The sequence below is a fragment of the Pristiophorus japonicus genome, chromosome 16 (genome assembly GCF_044704955.1).
Source record: "Pristiophorus japonicus isolate sPriJap1 chromosome 16, sPriJap1.hap1, whole genome shotgun sequence".
In the NCBI taxonomy this organism is placed as follows: Eukaryota; Metazoa; Chordata; class Chondrichthyes; family Pristiophoridae; genus Pristiophorus; species Pristiophorus japonicus.
In genome coordinates this window covers 56102399-56120069 of record NC_091992.1, presented here as the reverse complement: position 1 = coordinate 56120069, position 17671 = coordinate 56102399, and the positions used below count along the sequence as shown (strand labels likewise).

General features: G+C 51.4%; 1 protein-coding gene across 1 annotated transcript in view; it reads right to left on the bottom strand.

Moving 5' to 3' along the window:
* LOC139226171 (scavenger receptor cysteine-rich domain-containing group B protein-like) overlaps positions 1-11034 on the bottom strand; it is a 57248-nt gene extending 46214 nt beyond the window's left edge. The window contains exons 1-5 of the mRNA XM_070856808.1: positions 10828-11034; positions 9095-9212; positions 7712-7741; positions 6175-6480; positions 460-534 (exon numbers count right to left, since the gene is read on the bottom strand). Coding sequence (XP_070712909.1) covers positions 460-534; positions 6175-6480; positions 7712-7741; positions 9095-9212; positions 10828-11034 — 736 coding nt within the window. The remainder of the gene's footprint in view (positions 1-459; positions 535-6174; positions 6481-7711; positions 7742-9094; positions 9213-10827) is intronic.
* Between the last annotated feature and the right edge of the window lie 6637 nt (positions 11035-17671).

Here is a 17671-nt window from a genome sequence, read left to right as displayed (position 1 = left end):
CATTACTCAAGGTAATAAACATAATGCTAACTTTCCAATTGTTGTATATTTCCAAGCGTTACCTTGCTTGTATTCCTTGACAGATACGTCGCTTTTATTTATCGGTTTGATTGACGTAGAGCTGAAATCTAAAGAGACAGAAAGAAAAGTTAACACTGTACCATTGATAATCCAGTGAAGAGAAGGTTTGACCAGGAGTTGACTGTATCTCCATGTGTTTATCTTGATGTTTCCCGTATACTTATGGGGGACCGCAAATCCACGATCCAGCTGCTTGGCAGCGACTGTGGTGGAGCAGGAATCGCGATCCGTCGGTCATTTGCACTCCTGACCCCACTGGAGTGCCTGGGGTTAGGGTGTCTTGTGGTGGGCTCCCATAACTCAAGTGCCTGCTTGGGGGGGTGGGGGGGAGGGGGAGGTGGTGGAAGAGAGAGACAGGAACACACGGTGCTTCAAGGCACATAGAGGAGTGATCCCTGGCTTCAATGGGCGCCTCTGACAACCAGCCTCCTCCTTTCTTAAATTTTGCTACAGCTATCTTCAGGGGTCGCCCAGGCCCTGACCCAGGCCTGGAACCCCCTCGAGCCTGCTTCCTTGACTTTGGTACCGTGATCTTGCCGGTGGCCCGGAAGGTCAATGAGAGGGAAGGTCGGGGAGAGGGAAGGTCAGGGAAAGGGAAGGTCGGGGAGAGGGAGGCAGCGTGAGGGAAGATCGGGGAGTGAGAGTGTCGGGGTGAGGGTAAGTCGGGGAGAGGGAAGGTCGGGGAGAGGGAAGGTCAGGGAGGTCAGGATGAGGGAAGGTCGGGGATAAGGAGACTCGGGATGAGGGAAAGTCGGGAGAGGGAGGTAGGGTGAGGGAATGTCGGGGATAGGGAGGTTCAGGGAGAGGGAAGTTCGGGGAGGGGGGGTCGGGATGAGGGAGCCTCAGGATGAGGGAAGGTCGGGAGAGGGAGGCAAGGTAAGGGAAGGTCGGGAAGAGGGAATGTCGGGGAGAGGGAAGGTCAGAGAGAGGGAGGGTCGGGGTGAGGGAATGTCGGGGGGGAGGGAATGTCGGGGGGAGGGAGGCTCGGGGAGAGGGAGGCTCGGGGAGAGGGAGGTTCGGGGAGAGGGAGGTTCGGGGAGAGGGAAGGTCGGGTTGAGAGGTTGGGGAGAAGGAGGCTCGGGGTGAGGGAAGGTCGGGGAAAGGTAAGGTCGGGGAGAGAGGTCAGGGAGAGGGAAGATCGGGGAGAGGGAAGATTGGGGAGAGGAAAGGTCGGGGAGAGGGAAGGTCGGGGAGAGGGAAGGTCGGGGAGAGGGAAGGTCGGGGAGAGGGAGGGTCGGGGAGAGGGATGGTCGGGGAGAGGGAAGATTGGGGAGAGGAAAGGTCGGGGAGAGGGAAGGTCGGGGAGAGGGAAGATTGGGGAGAGGAAAGGTCGGGGAGAGGGAAGGTCGGGGAGAGGGAAGGTCGGGGAGAGGGAAGGTCGGGGAGAGGGAGGGTCGGGGAGAGGGATGGTCGGGGAGAGGGAAGATCGGGCAGAGGGAGGGTCGGGGATAGAGGTCGGGGAGAGGGAGGGTCGGGGAGAGAGGTCGGGGAGAGGGAAGGTCGGGGAGAGAGGTTGGGGAGAGGGAGGGTCGGGAGAGAGAGGGTCAGGGAGAGGGATGGTCGGGGAGAGGGAAGATCGGGGAGAGGGAAGATCGGGGAGAGGGAGGGTCGGGGAGAGAGATCAGGGAGAGGGAAGGTCGGGGAGAGAGGTCAGGGAGAGGGAGGGTCGGGGAGAGGGAGTGTCAGGGAGAGGGAGGGTCGGGGAGAGGGATGGTCGGGGAGAGGGAAGATCGGGGAGCGGGAGGGTCGGGGAGAGGAAGGGTCGGGGAGAGGGAGGGTTGGGGAGAGGGAAGATTGGGGAGAGGGAAGATCGGGGGGAGGGAGAGTCGGGGAGAGGGATGGTCGGGGAGAGGGATGGTCGGGGAGAGGGAAGGTCGGGGAGAGGGAGGGTCAGGGAGAGGGAGGGTCGGGGAGAAGGAAGGTCGGGGAGAGGGAGGGTCGGGGAGAGGGAGGGTTTGGAGAGGGGAGGGTCGGGGAGAGGGAGGGTTTGGAGAGGGAAGGTCGGGGAGAGAGGTCGGGGAGAGGGATGGTCGGGGAGAGGGAAGGTCGGGGAGAGGGAGGGTCGGGGAGAGGGAGGGTTGGGGAGAGGGAAGATTGGGGAGAGGGAAGATCGGGGGGAGGGAGAGTCGGGGAGAGGGATGGTCGGGGAGAGGGAAGGTCGGGGAGAGGGAGGGTCAGGGAGAGGGAGGGTCGGGGAGAAGGAAGGTCGGGGAGAGGGAGGGTCGGGGAGAGGGAGGGTTTGGAGAGGGAAGGTCGGGGAGAGGTCGGGGAGAGGGATGGTCGGGGAGAGGGAAGGTCGGGGAGAGGGAGGGTCGGGGAGAGGGAGGGTTGGGGAGAGGGAAGGTCGGGGAGAGAGGTCGGGGAGAGGGATGGTCGGGGAGAGGGAAGGCCAGGGAGAGGGAGGGTCGGGGAGAGGGAGGGTCAGGGAGAGGGAAGATCGGGGAGAGGGAGGGTCGGGGAGAGAGGTCAGGGAGACGGAAGGTCGGGGAGAGAGGTCGGGGAGAGGGAGCGTCGGGGAGAGGGAAGATCGGGGAGAGGGAAGATCGGGAAGAGGGAAGATCGGGGAGAGGGAGGGTCGGGGAGACGGATGGTCGTGGCGAGGGAAGATCAGGGGGAGGGAGGCTCGGGGAGAGGGAGGCTCAGGGAGAGGGAGGTTCGGGGAGAGGGAGGTTCGGGGAGAGGGAAGGTCGGGTTGAGAGGTTGGGGAGAAGGAGGCTCGGGGTGAGGGAAGGTCAGGGAGAGGGAAGGTCGGGGAAAGGTAGGGTCGGGGAGAGAGGTCAGGGAGAGGGAATGTCGGGGGGAGGGAAGGTCGGGGAGAGGGAGGGTCGGGGAGAGAGGTCGGGGAGAGGGATGGTCGGGGAGAGGGAAGATCGGAAGAGGAAAGGTCGGGGAGAGGAAAGGTCGGAGAGAGGGAAGGTCGGGGAGACAGGTCGGGGAGAGGGAGGGTCGGGGAGAGGAATGGTCGGGGAGAGGGAAGATCGGGGAGAGGGAGGGTCGGGGAGAGAGGTCGGGGAGAGGGAGGGTCGGGGAGAGGGATGGTCGTGGAGAGGGAAGATCGGGGCGAGGGAAGATCGGGGAGAGGGAAGATCGGGGAGAGGGAGGATCGGGGAGAGGGATGGTCGGGGAGAGGGAAGTTCGGGGAGAGGGAGGTTCAGGAAGAAGGAAGGTCGGGGAGAGGGAGGGTCGGGGAGAGGGAGAGTCGGGGAGAGGGAGGATTGGGGAGAGGGAGGGTCGGGGAGAGGGATGGTCGGGGAGAGGGAGGGTCGGGGAGAGGGAGGTTCAGGGAGAAGGAAGGTCGGGGAGAGGGAGAGTCGGGGAGAGGGAGGATTGGGGAGAGGGAAGGTCGGGAGAGAGGTCGGGGAGAGGGATAGTCGGGGAGAGGGAAGGTCGGGGAGAGGGAGGCAGGGTGACGACACCCTGCTGACCCAACCTCCTTCCCCACATTAGGGTAGCAATAGGGGGGCAGACGGATTTTCTGCCCACCCCGGGCCCAGCAGAAACCCCTCAGACCCGGTGTTGCCAGGCCCTGTCCAATCTCCAGCCCTTTACCACTTTACCCCGGCTCTCCTCTCCAGACCTTTATGGAGATTTGGGGACATTGGGCCCAGGAATCCCGCTGGGGTGCGACCAGCCTCACGCCATAACTCCAATGGGAGACCCGCCATTTTGGAAAATGACACACCCGGCCATGGTGTTTGCATTACACGCAGAGTAAAAGGTGATGTACATATAGTACAGGAAATACGGTACATAAAAATGATGTTATGGGTTCAGGCGGTTATCATTTACATGATGAGCACAGCTCATTTGTGCAGCTACTGTACCCACTATACACTACCAGACAGGATAAACAGAGCTGGCCCCATCACCAGAGCAACCAGTCCCAATGTCAAGTACACCCATCACTTGGCCCTGGTTTCCAATACCAGCTGCCCCACTGTTGAGAGGACACAGAGGGATGATTCCCCTCCCCCACCTCACCCCAACATAAGTCGAGTATTTGGAACCCTTTCAACTTGAACATTGTAAAGTATTTGTTTCATGGGTTCTTTGCTTAAGAATTCATAGCAACACATTGCTATTAAGAACTAGTTGGTTTATTAACAAAGGTTTAACAATCACATTACACATTACCAGTTCATCCACTAGACTCACAACCACCTGCCTCATCGTGGATCCCCCGAACCCAATGGCTGGGGTTTTATTGAGCCTTGTGAACATCACGTGACTGGCTAAACCACTCCCAGCTCAACAGCTCTACAACTATTTCAGTCGAACCTGTAAATCAAATGCCCCCTTATTAAAGGGGCACTAAAACCGACAAATTAAACAAATTAAACTTTAAACTTTAAACGGTCAAATTAAAATTTGGTTACCGGGGGTAATGATGCACTCCAGTCCCTCCGGCGCCCACCTCTCGCGGAAAGCCGCGAGCGTACCGGTGGGCACTGTGTGGTCCATCTCCAGGGACACCCTGGTTCAGATGTACGCGCGAAAGAGAGGCAAGCAGTCGGGCTGAACGACCCCCTCGACCGCCCGCTGCCTGGAACGGTTAATGCCCATCTTGGCCAGGCCCAGGAGCAGTCCTACGAGGAGGCCCTCTGACCTGCCCGCTCCCCTCCGCACAGGGTGCCCAAAGATCAGGACTGTGGGACTGAAGTGCAACCAGAATTTGAGGCTGCAACTTCACATAATGTACATAGACATGGAACACAGACTCCTCCATCAACAGCTCTACAAACCTGGGAGCATACACACAGGCACGTACAGCTCACATATAGGTGAATTTATTGGCCTGAGCTGGACAATTGACCGTTGGGAATGCTGCCTGTGATTGGGTGCTCGCAGAAGATCGGGGGGAGGGAAGGTTGACCACTGCCGCGGGCCCAACAGGCCAGTGCAAACGTCCAGCGGGTCCTGGGGCCGCTGCCAGGCACCGCTGCCACACACACTCCAACCGTACCGTACAACCCTCCTGTATTCTGCAAGGGAAACTTACCTCAATTGGCACCCTCTCATGCCAGGTGTCCTCAGCTGTTATTCATTTCCGCTGGACTTTGGGCAAAACCTCCACAAAATGATGTTGGCAGTGTCATAACATCATTTCCATGCCATAGAATCAAACAGCACTGAAGGAGGCCATTTAGTTCTTTTGCCCATTATCTTAATTCTGTGTCCTCTGGTTACCGACCGTCCTGCCACTGGAAACCGTTTCTCCTTATTTACTCTACATTGCATTTAAATGTCCCTGCCCGGTGCAGATGGGGCCTTCCTTGCCAGCAATACCCTCAGGAAATATGCACCAAGGACAAGGTGGTGGGGTCTTTGCAATGCGGCTTTCTACTCTACATTTCTTTGCCTTACACTCCAGGACATGGCATACATTGGGGGGAATGTGGAGAGGAAAATGGACGCTGGAGCAAATCGAGAATTATCGTTCAAAAATAAAGAAAAGGAAAGCCTTGCATTTCTATAGCGCCTTTCATGACCACTGGACATCCCAAAGCGCTTTACAGCCAATGAAGTACTTTTGGAGTGCAGTCACTGTTGTAATGTGGGAAATGCAGCAGCCAATTTGCACACAGCAAGCTCCCACAAATAGCAACGTGATAATGACCAGATAATCTGTTGTTTTGTTATGTTGATTGAGGGATAAATATTGACCAGGACACCAGGGATAACTTCCCTACTCATCTTCGAAATAGTGCCATGGGATCTTTTACATCCACTTGAGAGAGCAGATGGGGCCTCGGTTTAACGTCTCATCTGAAAGACAGCACCTCCGACAGTGCAGCGCTCCCCAGCACTGCAATGAGGTGTCAGCCTAGGTTTATATGCTCAAGTTCCTGGAGTGGGACTTGAACCCACAATCTTCTGACTAAGAGGCAAGAGTGCTACCCACTGAGCTACAGCTGACACCTTAAGTTAAGATTACAGCATTGGGGCGGGGGGAGTTGGTAAATATCCTCAACACCGCTATAATTTCAGCGGAGACGCTGTTTACCCGCTGAGATTAATCGTTTTAACCGGATTGCTCACATATTTACCAGTATCAGCAGCTCTCTGGTCTGAGATTAAAACCAAATTTTGTACCATTGCATATGACGGCCACATCCTCGTAATGGTTGCAGTTGTGGATGGCCCAGCCTCGGCTTGTACACTCGCTCAGCAATGACTCTGTCCCTTTGCAGTCCACGTTGTCCAGCAGGATCACCCCTGTACCCCTGCCAAAGGGCAGGTTTCCTGCCACAGAGAGAGCGCGCCCACATCCAAGCTGCTGGCACACCACATTGGCGTCGACTATGTCCCAGTCGTCATCGCACACCGTCCCCCAGGTACCGTTGTAAAGGATTTCCAAAAGCCCTTGGCAAGGATTTCTCCCATTCATCAAGCGGACTGCTGGGGTCAGAACAAAACAAACAATGTGAAAACTTATGTTATGTTGATTGAGGGATAAATATTGGCCAGAACACCAGGGATAACTCCCCTGCTCCTTCTTCGAAATAGTGCCATAGGATCTTTTACGTCCACTTGAGAGAGCAGACGGGGCCTCGGTTTACATACTGTTTACAGAAAAACAGAAATGTGTGTTTCTAGAATTTTCTGGTTTCCCTTCTCCATCCGTCTACTCCTTTGAAAGAAGGGGTAGGGAAAGGCATTTATATAGTGCCTTTCACAACCTCAGGGCCTCAGTCAATTAAGTACTTCTGAAGTGTAGTCACTGTTGTACTGGAGGAAACGCGGCAGCCAATTTGCACAGCAAGGTCCCACAAACAGCAATGTAGTAATGACTAGATAATCTGTTTTAGTGATGTTGGTTCAGGGATGAATATTAACCAGTACACCAGGGACAACATTCAGGCTGGGGCTGATAAGTGACAAGTGACAATTGCACCACACAAATGTCAATCAATGATTATCTCCAACAAGCGAGAGTCTAATCACCGTCCCTTGGCATTTAATGGCATTGGCATCATCAAATCCCTCACCATCAACACCCTGGGGCTCACCATTGACCAGAAATGTAGCTGCACCAACCACATAAATACTGTGGCTGCAAGAGCAAGTCAGAGGCTGGGTATTCTGTGGCAAGTGACTCCCCAAAGCCTTTCCACCATCTGCAAAGCACAAGTCAGGAGTGTGATGGAATACTCTCCACTTGCTTGGGTGAGTGCAGCTCCAGCAACAAGAAGCACCACCCAAGATAAAGCAGCCCGCTTGATCAGCACCCCATTTACCACCTTAAACATTCACTCCCTCCACCACTGGCGTACCGTGGCTTCTTTGGCAGCACCTGCCAAACCCGCGACCTCTAGAAGGATAAGGGCAGCAGGGGCATGGGAACATCACCATCTCCACGTTCCCCTCCAAGTCACACATCATCCTGACTTGGAAATATATCGCCGTTCCTTCATTGTCGCTGGGTCAAAATCCTGGAACTCCTTCCCTAACAGCACTGTGGGAGCACCTTCACCACACGGACTGCATTGGTTCAAGGCGGGGGCTCACCACCACCTTCTAAGGGCAATTAGAGATGAGCAGTGGTCTTGCCAGCAACACCCACATCTCATGAAAGAATAAATGGAAAAATAAATACATTTTGATCTCAATACAATGCCATTCTCCTTACCTTTGGAAGATGGGGCTGACGTTGGATCAACTAAAATTAGTGGAAAAGAACACCACAAGTTAGTTCTGTTGGGGTACACAAAAACTTAAAGTCTCAGTAAATTGATTATTACCAAGCTAATTAAAATACCAACACTACCATTTCACAATGCTCCTCCCATAATGAAGATTCCCATATTTAACAGGATTCCTGCTGGAAAAACAAATAGGGCAAGGAATTCCCAAGATCGCCAGCCAATGGAATTCCATATTGTCATGTATCCTACATGGCTACTGTTGGTACTATCACAAGGTGTGCCACCAGAGGGCACCACAGTGGGAAACTCGTAGGTTACCTGTACAGGTGTACCTGGCCTAGTATAAAAGGCAGGCCACCAGGTGTGATCCTCACTCTGGAATTAATTAATAAAGGACTAAGGTCACTACAGTTCAAGTACAACACATTGCCTCATTGAGTCATTATTAGAGCATCTAAGGACACAACACATATGGCTGCCAATAATGTCAGATGTCATTTTGTTGCAGTAGATTGCAGCGGCTTATCCTGGGGAATAGGCTAGTGGAGTGAAAATAAGAGTGTTGCAAGGGCTTTATCCTCATAAAAACATGGTTGGCAAACATGCCTTTTGATAAGTGAATTGCGCTGAAATTCTGGTCCCATCACTGGGCCGAGAGGCCTTCCCGGTACAAGTGAGATTTGACTCATCAAACAAAAGCAGGTTTGCTAAACATCCTGTTTTCTGCCGATGTTTTAGTACTTCATCCTTCACGTGTGAGCCGAGACCTCAAGGTCGATTGTCCTCTCAGGGCTCCGTGGGGCTCCCAACAGATACAGCGTTCCCGGGTTGTACTCACTATTCCTGCCCTCGGCCATTCCTGCCCTTAAATGCAGCTATACTATTTGCCTCAACCACTCCCTGTGATAGCGAGTTCCACAGTTCTTCTGAATTCCCTGTTGAATTTCTGGGTGACTATCATATACTGATGGCCTCGAGTGATGCTCTTCCCCATAAGTGGAAACATTCTCTCTGTGTCCACTCTATCAAAACCTTTCATAATTTTAAAGACCTCTATTAGGTTAAGTGTGGGAGAAGGGGTTCCGGGGAAGTCTGGCGGTAGGGAAAGGGGAAGAGCCTGAGGCAGAAGAGGCCCAAACTTTCCTTGTAGGCCCGGCCCCACATATCAAAGTAAAGAAGAGGTATGCGGACGGCCTCTTAGCTTCCCGATCCCCGTCCCGCTGCCCTTCTCCTGGTAGGATCCCTGCGCTGCCTTCCTCACTCAGGCTGAAGTTGAAATTGCAGCCGGGGGCCCAACGATGTCATTGAGCCCTCATTAGCATATGTGAATTAGGACCCCATCCACTGTGGGCAGGCGGCTTAGCTACCTGTCCAGAAGCCTGTGTTAAAATCATGAAACAATGGGACCCGGGCAGCTTTCCAGCAGGTAAATAATCCTGAGCAGTTTAACTGCCAACTTGCCCGGTTTTCTGGTATCTTCACACCCTGAGAGGCACAAAGATACAGAGTGTACACAAAGTGTAGTCGTATCCCCAGGGAATGGGAGCACTGCATTGCCATCCAGTTATAGTATCCCTGAATTTGCTCAGAACTATTCAGATTGCATTGCTATCCTGGATCACCTTAATCTCCTTGAACTCACGCCTTATGCACTTGGGGTAACGATTATTTACCCCAGTGGGCATTCCTCATGATGACCTGACTAACAGATTAATATGTCAGGTGTCAGCCTGGCTCAGTGGGTAGCACACTCACCTCTGAGTCAGAAGGTTATGGGTTCAAGTCCCACTCCAGGGACTTGAGCACAAAGATCTAGGCTGGCAATCCAGTGTGGTGCTGCACTGCCACAGGTGCTACCCTTCAGACAAGAACATAATAATTAGGAGCAGGAGTAGTTCAGGCCCCTCGAGCCTGCTCTACCATTCAATAAGATCATGGCTGATCTTTGACCTCAAGTACACATTTCCGCTCAATCCCCATATCCTTAGAGTCCAAAAATCTGGATATGCCCCCTTGACATATGAACTGGATATCAGGTCCTCCAACACCTACCCTCGAGTAGACTTCCCCAATCTTTACAGATTTTTGAATGATAAGGGAGTCAAGGGTTATGGGGAGCGGGCAGGGAAGTGGAGTTGAGGCTAGTATCAGATCAGCCATGATCTTATTGAATGGTGGAGCAGGCTCAAGGGACCAAATGGCTTACCCCGGCTCCTATTTCTTATGTCTTCTTATGTTTTATATAGGTAATTTATTGGTGTACCCGATCTTTTGGATCTTATTTCCACATCAGCACAATTCTTGAACTGCAACTCTTTCCAGGAACTGAAGCTCCTCATTTCCCTTCACTTCTGAGCATGAGGGAGCTGAATAGAGAAACTGCACATCCCATTTTACCTGAGAGACCCTTCATTACATTTATATCTTAAATTAGAACAATTATACTTACATAAATGTGTGTAAATATATTATGTGTGTCTCTGTGTCCATCTGTGTCTTTGTATTCATATGTATGTCTGTATATGTGTGTTCAAGTCTGTGTGTGTGTTTATGCCTGTGTGTGTGTGTGTGTTTATAGGGACAAAATTGCCCACTGCTGGAAACAGGGGTGCACCTACCCTGTATCTGGTGATTTTACCGGCGTGGTGGCTGCGGTGGCCCCTTGATCAAAATTCCACTCTTTGGCTTTCTTTTCCGGCGGACCGGAAGTCAGTCATAATGGGGGCGGATGTGCGATGGTAAGCAAAAATTCGGACTCTAGAGTGGCAAAAGTTGGGAGGCGTATGTAGTGTCCACCGCTGTCAGTCATCAGCATAGCGCTGATGATGTCATCACGGTGCTGGGTTACCATGGCTCTCCCCTTCGCTTAAAGGGGAGAGCCTGCGCGATTCCTTAAGTTCGGTCCACTAAGCCACCAGGGTGGGTTTCGGCCGGGCCAGCGGCCTGGCACCCAAGAAGGGCCAAACCCGGCCAAATCCGGGGGCATAATTGTCGGGTCTACATGGCAGTCGGCCAGCAAAAAAATACATGGCGGCAGTGGCAGTGTGCCCTCCCCTTTAATGGGAGCCGCGCCGCCATTTCAGAAGGACTACAACCTCACTGAACCGGCAGAAAAAGCTGCTTTTGGCACCGCGCGGCGGGAGCAAGATTTCTTTGGCGGAAATTTGCCGTCGGGGGGGCCATCGGTGGTGCGTGCTCTGATGGCGCACTTAGGCAGCAGCGGAGCAGCAGTGGGCGGAGCGTAATTTCTAAAATGGCGGCCTTCACACGAAAAATCGACGGCCATTCCGCTCCGCAGCGTGGGCATCGATTCCCGGCGTTAACAGGCCCCGAGGTCTCTGTGTATTTGTGTGTATGCCCCTGCCTGTGTGTGTGTGTGTCCACAGCCTTAACATTTATACAATGATACACCTTCGAAGTTTCTATATATAGTTACAAAACAACCTACTTACTTGTGACTTCACGCTTTGAAATGTGTTCAGTTTCTGAAAGAAAGGAAAGACTGTATGTAAATCCCTAAGAAGACCTATTTAACTTTGGCACATATTGCTCAATCAAGCTATTTATCATTCTATAGTATGTTGAATGTTTTGCGTATGCTTGTGCTTCCTGTAAGTCTGTGACACTTACCTCTGTAACTACCATGCCCATTCCCATGCTGATTTTCTGTCACACTATCCTGTCACGTTATTTGTGTCAGAAGCTGGCTTTCACTCTCTGAAATGCTGCCGTTGAATCTCAGTGGGGTCCTCCTGATTGTCCACCGTAACTTTGGCAGAAGGTACCTCACTCTCTCACTCGCACACACACCTGGTGCTGCCTAGCACTGCACACCCCTGCTCCTGAGTACTCTTGCCACTACATGCTAACCTTCGTCCCTCTCCCCTTTCTCCAGGTCCAGCAGATGACTTGGCCTCGGCAGTTGCACAGACTGAAGGGGAGAAACGTCCAGAAAAAGTCGGATAAAGAAACGTTTGCAGGGCTTAAGGAAAAAGAGCAGGTGAGTGGGACGGAATGGTAACTCTTTCCAAGAGCTGGCACAGATACGATGGGCCGAATAGCCTCCTAATATGCTGTAGGATTCCAAGATTCTGTGTTCAGCAGTTAATTGGGTTTTTCGTATATCCCAATAATCGTGGGCTCTTTGCTTTTTCAATGACATCATTCTGACATCTCACTGTTCCATCAACCACTGTCTGTCAAAACAAATGGGCAACTGCAGCTTCCATTAGTGACTGCAGAGGGCACTGTGGCCTATGAAAGGCTGAGCTGTATCTGGGACTCGGAACGTGAAGCGACAGAAATTTAAACTTTGAGGTAATTATTTGGTCCATTGCATCTGCTGTGGCTCTCTGAAGAAAACCTATCCACTCTGTTCTGTAATTCTACGAAAGGGGAATAGAACAGTACAGCACAGAAGGAGCCACTTCGGCCCATCGCGTCTGCGCCTTATATCTTTTTAAAATAGAATCATGAAAATATCTAACGTATTTGCTTTTGACGGCCCTCTTGATTTTATTTGGGAAGGAGGAGGAAGGTTATACTGTCCTGATTTTCTAAATTTATGTAACAAAGCATTACACTATCATCATAATAGTAAACGCTGTATCTGAGTGAATGCAAGTCTCTGTTCAACTGCTTGAGGTACAGGTATAGCCAAAATGGATTTTGGATGAAAAATAGGAAATTATTGGGCTCAATTTTGCCCAAGCCCATTTTCTGGCATATTGCCAGAGTTACGCCCGTTTTTCTAGGCCAGAAATGCGGCAGAAATATTTTGCTAAAGTTTCCTCAATCTATAATTCAAATGTGGCACCGAGCAGCGTGTCCAGTCGCCTCGGGGGGTGGAGCCTGCTGTCTGCGCCAAAAAATGATGTTGCACCGTCTGCGCATGCGCGGGAAAAAAAGTGACGTTTCTGACGTTATTTCAATGGACGTGCATGTGCAGTACAGCTCCGGGTTGGCAATCACCCACTTCTAAAGAGTCAGTTATGTGTGTGAGAACATTGAGCGCTGTGTGAGAGCATTGGAAAAATCGCAGCTGCAGCAATACAAGATGCAGCGCAGTGCGAGGACCAAGAATTTCTTACAGGATGATGTGGAGGCACTAGTTACTGTGATTGAGACCAGATGGCAGGAGCTGGACACCAGCAGAGGTCACATAAAAGTTCTGCCCAAAGAAATGAAGAAACGCTGGAACCAAGTTGCAGAAGATTACGCTGCAATGGTGACCACCATGAGATCTGGAGGCCAGTGTAAAAAGAAGTGGCAGGACCTTGGTCAAGCAGTTAGTGCAAGTAATATTTTAATTTATTCAATGGAATTGCAATTGTAAATGTGACCACCTGTATATGTCCCACCCAGCAGAAAGACACCCTCTCTAAAAAGCTGCATTTTCATCTTTGTAGAGGAAGGTGGCACACAACAAACGAGAAATAACTCGAACAGGAGGAGGCCCGGCAAATCTGCACCCACTGACACACTTGGAAGAGTGGGTTGCTGCTTTGATGGGTCCTACCTGGAGAAAAGCAACTACCACTGCACAAGCTGGGTCCACATTCGAGGGAGAGGGTAAGTCCTGAAAATTCCACAGTCTGGCTTTGCTAAATGTTAAGTACTGCGCGGGCTAGCCATGCTTCGGTTCACGGGGATGTCTCCGTCAGCTACGCTTTGGTTGTTGCAATGTGCTATCATTCATCGTGGTCCGTCAAATCAGCCTGCTGCCTGCGCTGTGTGAGCCTACTCATGCCACCCCCCTGCCCCCGCCCCCCCCTCTGCTGCTAACCGTTTGTCTGTGTTCTGTTAAATTTTGCAGAACTTGAGGCCAATCCTGACGATGCAGAAGAATATTCAGACGAGGACGAGCCTGAAGAGGAGAACATCTTCCAATCCCACCTTCCGGACCAAAAGAAAAAGAATGGGGGTGAGGGAGAGGGAGGGGGGGATGGATGAAGCCCCATCCCTTGTACTCACTTTAGAGGAGGTGCAGGTACCGTCCATTGAGTTGCTAGCCCGTTCCCGTACTGGTGGTTTGAGTGCTGGTGAGACATTCCATGGTTTCCCACCTTCCGAGGTTGCGGGTCCCAGTGGTGGGGTGCAGCGAGACACACCCAGGGCCCCACGTTCCGAGCCACACCGTGGGGTGGAGGGGAAGGAGAGCTCGACCGCGCTCTCCTGAGGTGCACGATCTAACAGACGTGGTTCAGATGATGGCAGTGAGTGGGGAGAGCATTGACCTTACATGATCACTCCTGGACATCATCAGTGGGGTGGGTGATGAGATAGCGGGACTGTCGGGAGAAGTAACAGCAATCTCACGAGAAATGGGAACGATGCCCGTGACCATGAGTGAGGGAATATCTCGGTCAGCTGAAACCATGTCAGTGATCATGTGGGAGGGAATGTCACAGGTAGCTGATGCGCTGTCAGTGAACATCAGGAAGGGAATGGCAGAGAGGGCGCAAACACTATCACTGAACATGAGGGAGGGAATGTCACAGGTAGTTGAGGCAGTTTTGCTCAACATGAGGGAGGGAATGTTGCAGGTCGTTGAGACACTGTTAGGGCGCATGAGGGACGGCATGTTTGTGGCGGAGGAACGGCAAGAGGTCGTGGTGGAGGTGTGGCGAATGAGGGTACGGGGCCCAGAAGAGCCGAGGGCCCAGGGGCAGCACGGGCCTGCCCACACTGCGATAAGTGTGTGCAGCAGAGCAGGTCTCCTTTCGTCCTGGCTTGAGGGACCGCATGGATGATGATGATAATGGGACGGCATGTCAGAGTTAGCTGCTGCAATAAGGGAACATGCCCAGACTCTGCGCCCATTGACAAAATCAACTGCCACTCCCACTCCAACCCCCAGACCAGCCTCTGAAGAGCCCCGAGCCGGGCCCTTCACATTGCTGCCTGCCGCACCTGCCCCTCCTCCCCCCAACTCAACAGGTGCGCACTACCCGAGATCTTAGAAAGAATAAGCTTGGTACCAACCCCAGAAACACTGCGGCACTGCCTGCGGGCAGGGGCAGAGTCAACAAGACCAAGCGCAGCGGGCGGTCTTCGAATAAGGTGGAGGAGATTTGGACGCAGCCTTTCTTTACTGCTGCTGCTGTTGTTGTTATTATTATCATTGTCACTGTTGTAACTGTTGTTCTCAAACTAAAAGATTTTTGCAAGTTATGTAAATTTACAAGTTAGTAAGTGACTTAAAGTTTTTAAGTGATCATAACTGAAAACTTTAAAGTTTGATACAAGAATAATTTTATTAAAGTTAAGTACAAAGAACTGTTTGTTAAATTTTTGAATAAAATATATTTTACATTAAAACTGAATCATTTACATTATTTGTCCCATTATTAACACAACTTTTTGAACTCAAGAAGAATCATTTCCATTATTTATTCCATTAACATAACACATTACAGAACAGGTCCAAACAGTAAACATGGTCCATGTGGAATAGTTGCCGCTGAGCCTTCAGGCAGCAATCCGTTCACGGATGAGTTGCTGGCGCAAGGCTCGAGCAATCGTTAAAGGGGCACGACGGCCCGCCCTCCTCCGCCGTGCTCTGGGTTCAGGTAGTTGCATGGCTTCCTCGTCCTCCTCCTCCTCATCTGCATCTTCCTCCTCATCATCAGCCACTCTCACCTCAGGTGGGTCTTCTACTACCAGCTGCTGCTGCCTCATGATGGCTAAGTTATGCAGCATGCAACACACAACAGTGAACTGACCGACAATCTCAGGGGAGTATAGCAAGTGGCTCCAGAATGGTCCAGGCATCGGAAACGCTGGTTAAAGATGCCAATGGTCCTCTCTATGATGCTGCGTGTCGCAATGCGCGACATGTTGTATTCCCGGTCAGCTTCCGTCCGGGTTACACATAGGGGCGTCATGAGCCAGGTGGCGAGGCTGTACCCTTTGTCTCCCAGTAACCAGCTCTGCCCTTCTAGCTGCTGCTGAAACATGGCAGATATAACGTTTTCATGTAGGATGAACGCATCATGGGTGCTCCCAGGATATCTTGCATCGACTGACATGATGTGATGCATGTCGTCACACACGAGCTATACATTAATGGAGTGGAAGCCTTTTCTGTTCCTGTACATCTCGGAATCCTCCAAAAGGTGCTCGCAAGGCGACGTGGCTACAATCGATGCAGCCCTGTACCTTTGGGAAGCCAGCAATCTTGGAGAAGCCCACAGCCCTGTCACGCATTGCCTGGGCGGTCATGGGGAACTTTATGTAGTCATTCCTCCGGGCATATAATGCAGTTGTCGCTTGGCGAATGCAGATATGTGTTGCATGTTGAAAAATGGCACACACATCTCCAGTTGTAGCTTGAAACAATCCAGATGCATAGAATGAAAGTGCAGCTGTAACCTTCACTTCAACTGACAAAGCAGTCCTCCTGACGCTTCTAGGTTGCAGGTCTGTTTTCACCAACTCACGGATCTCAGTTGCATCTTATTTACCGAATCGTAGCCTTCTAACACAGTCTGCATCACTCAGGTGCAGGTACGAACGCCTGTCTCGATATCCCCAAAGTGGGTAAGGCCTCCTGCCCAGCAGCCTACAGGTTCTGATGTTCCTCATGCGATGACATCAAATCAATTGTCTCCTACATAGCACCATGATGCAGAAGGCTCACACAAGGTATGGCATTGTCAGTATTGCCCCATCGTTAAATTTTACCTTTGCGAGAAGCTCAAAACGGCAGGAACAGATTTTTTTGTTTTCTCTCCTCAAGGGCTATATGGATGGACCACACCCAGGTCTTATGACTTCTCCTTCCCCCTCCCCTCCCCACCCAACTCATTGAAGTCTTGTGACTTCACCCCCCCACCCCCCAAACTCATTGCAGTCTTGTGCCTTGCAGAAGCCTTCCGATCGACACCTCCCTCCCCAGGCTCAGTGCAGAAGCCTTCTGATCCCCACCCCTCCCTCTCCCGCTGCACACCGGGCTCACTTTCCAGCCGAGCCCCAAGCCCGAGCTCCTGTGTTCGGGCGCGGGGTCGATTCTGACGGCTGACACTACGACCCTCCAGCCCTGCTTGAAGACATTCGGTGGTGGCGTGTGAGTAAAAAAGAATGAAAACTTCAGAAATCCAAGAAACTTCCATGTACTCCGTTGAAAGGTAAAAAAAAGTTGAACTTTATTATGGAGGGTTCTTGCTCCCTCCAAAAACTTCGATGAAAAACAATGACATCTTTCAGCGCAAATTTCTCAATGTGCGCTGCTTTCTGTTAACTCACCAGAGGGCTGTTCGGGAGTGGCCAGATACGCCGACCTAGGATTCAAACATTTTGGGGCAAACTGTGAAAAATAATGAAAACTGGCGCAAGCATGAGGGAACGTCAAAACAACCTAACCTAGAAAAATCATAACTAAAGCAGTTACGCCAGCACAGATCTCAGAGGGAAACTTTGAATTAAATACTTACGCCAGAAAAAACAGCGCAAATGACCGGGGAAAATTGAGCCCATAAATTTATCAATTGAGTATGTTTTCTATTTTTTTCCCTATTTTCTGGTGTTTGTAGCTAGAAATCAGTCAATAAAGATGTTGCACCTTACAGTACTTTTGACCAAATTCCTGACCAGCAAGGCATCAGTGTGCCAAGGATTTCAGATTGTTAGCCACAATTTTTCTTGTATATCTGTCACTAAAGTACATAACATCACCAGCCCAATATTTTCTTGTGCCTGTTCCTTTATGTCATTGGGCTCAATTTTCCCCAGTGATTTGCGCTGGTTTTTTTTTGAGCAGGCTGCTTTTTTTGGCCTAAGTTAAAAAAACAGTTTCCCCAATCAATTTGCACCAGTGTAACTCAGTTAGTTATGATTTTTTTAGGTTAGTTTTTTTTTCAGCCAAAGGGGGCGTAACCTGTCACCCGCACCAATTCTGGCCATTTAGGCAAGTTTGGCCAGCTGAGAGTTATTCCAATTCTGCT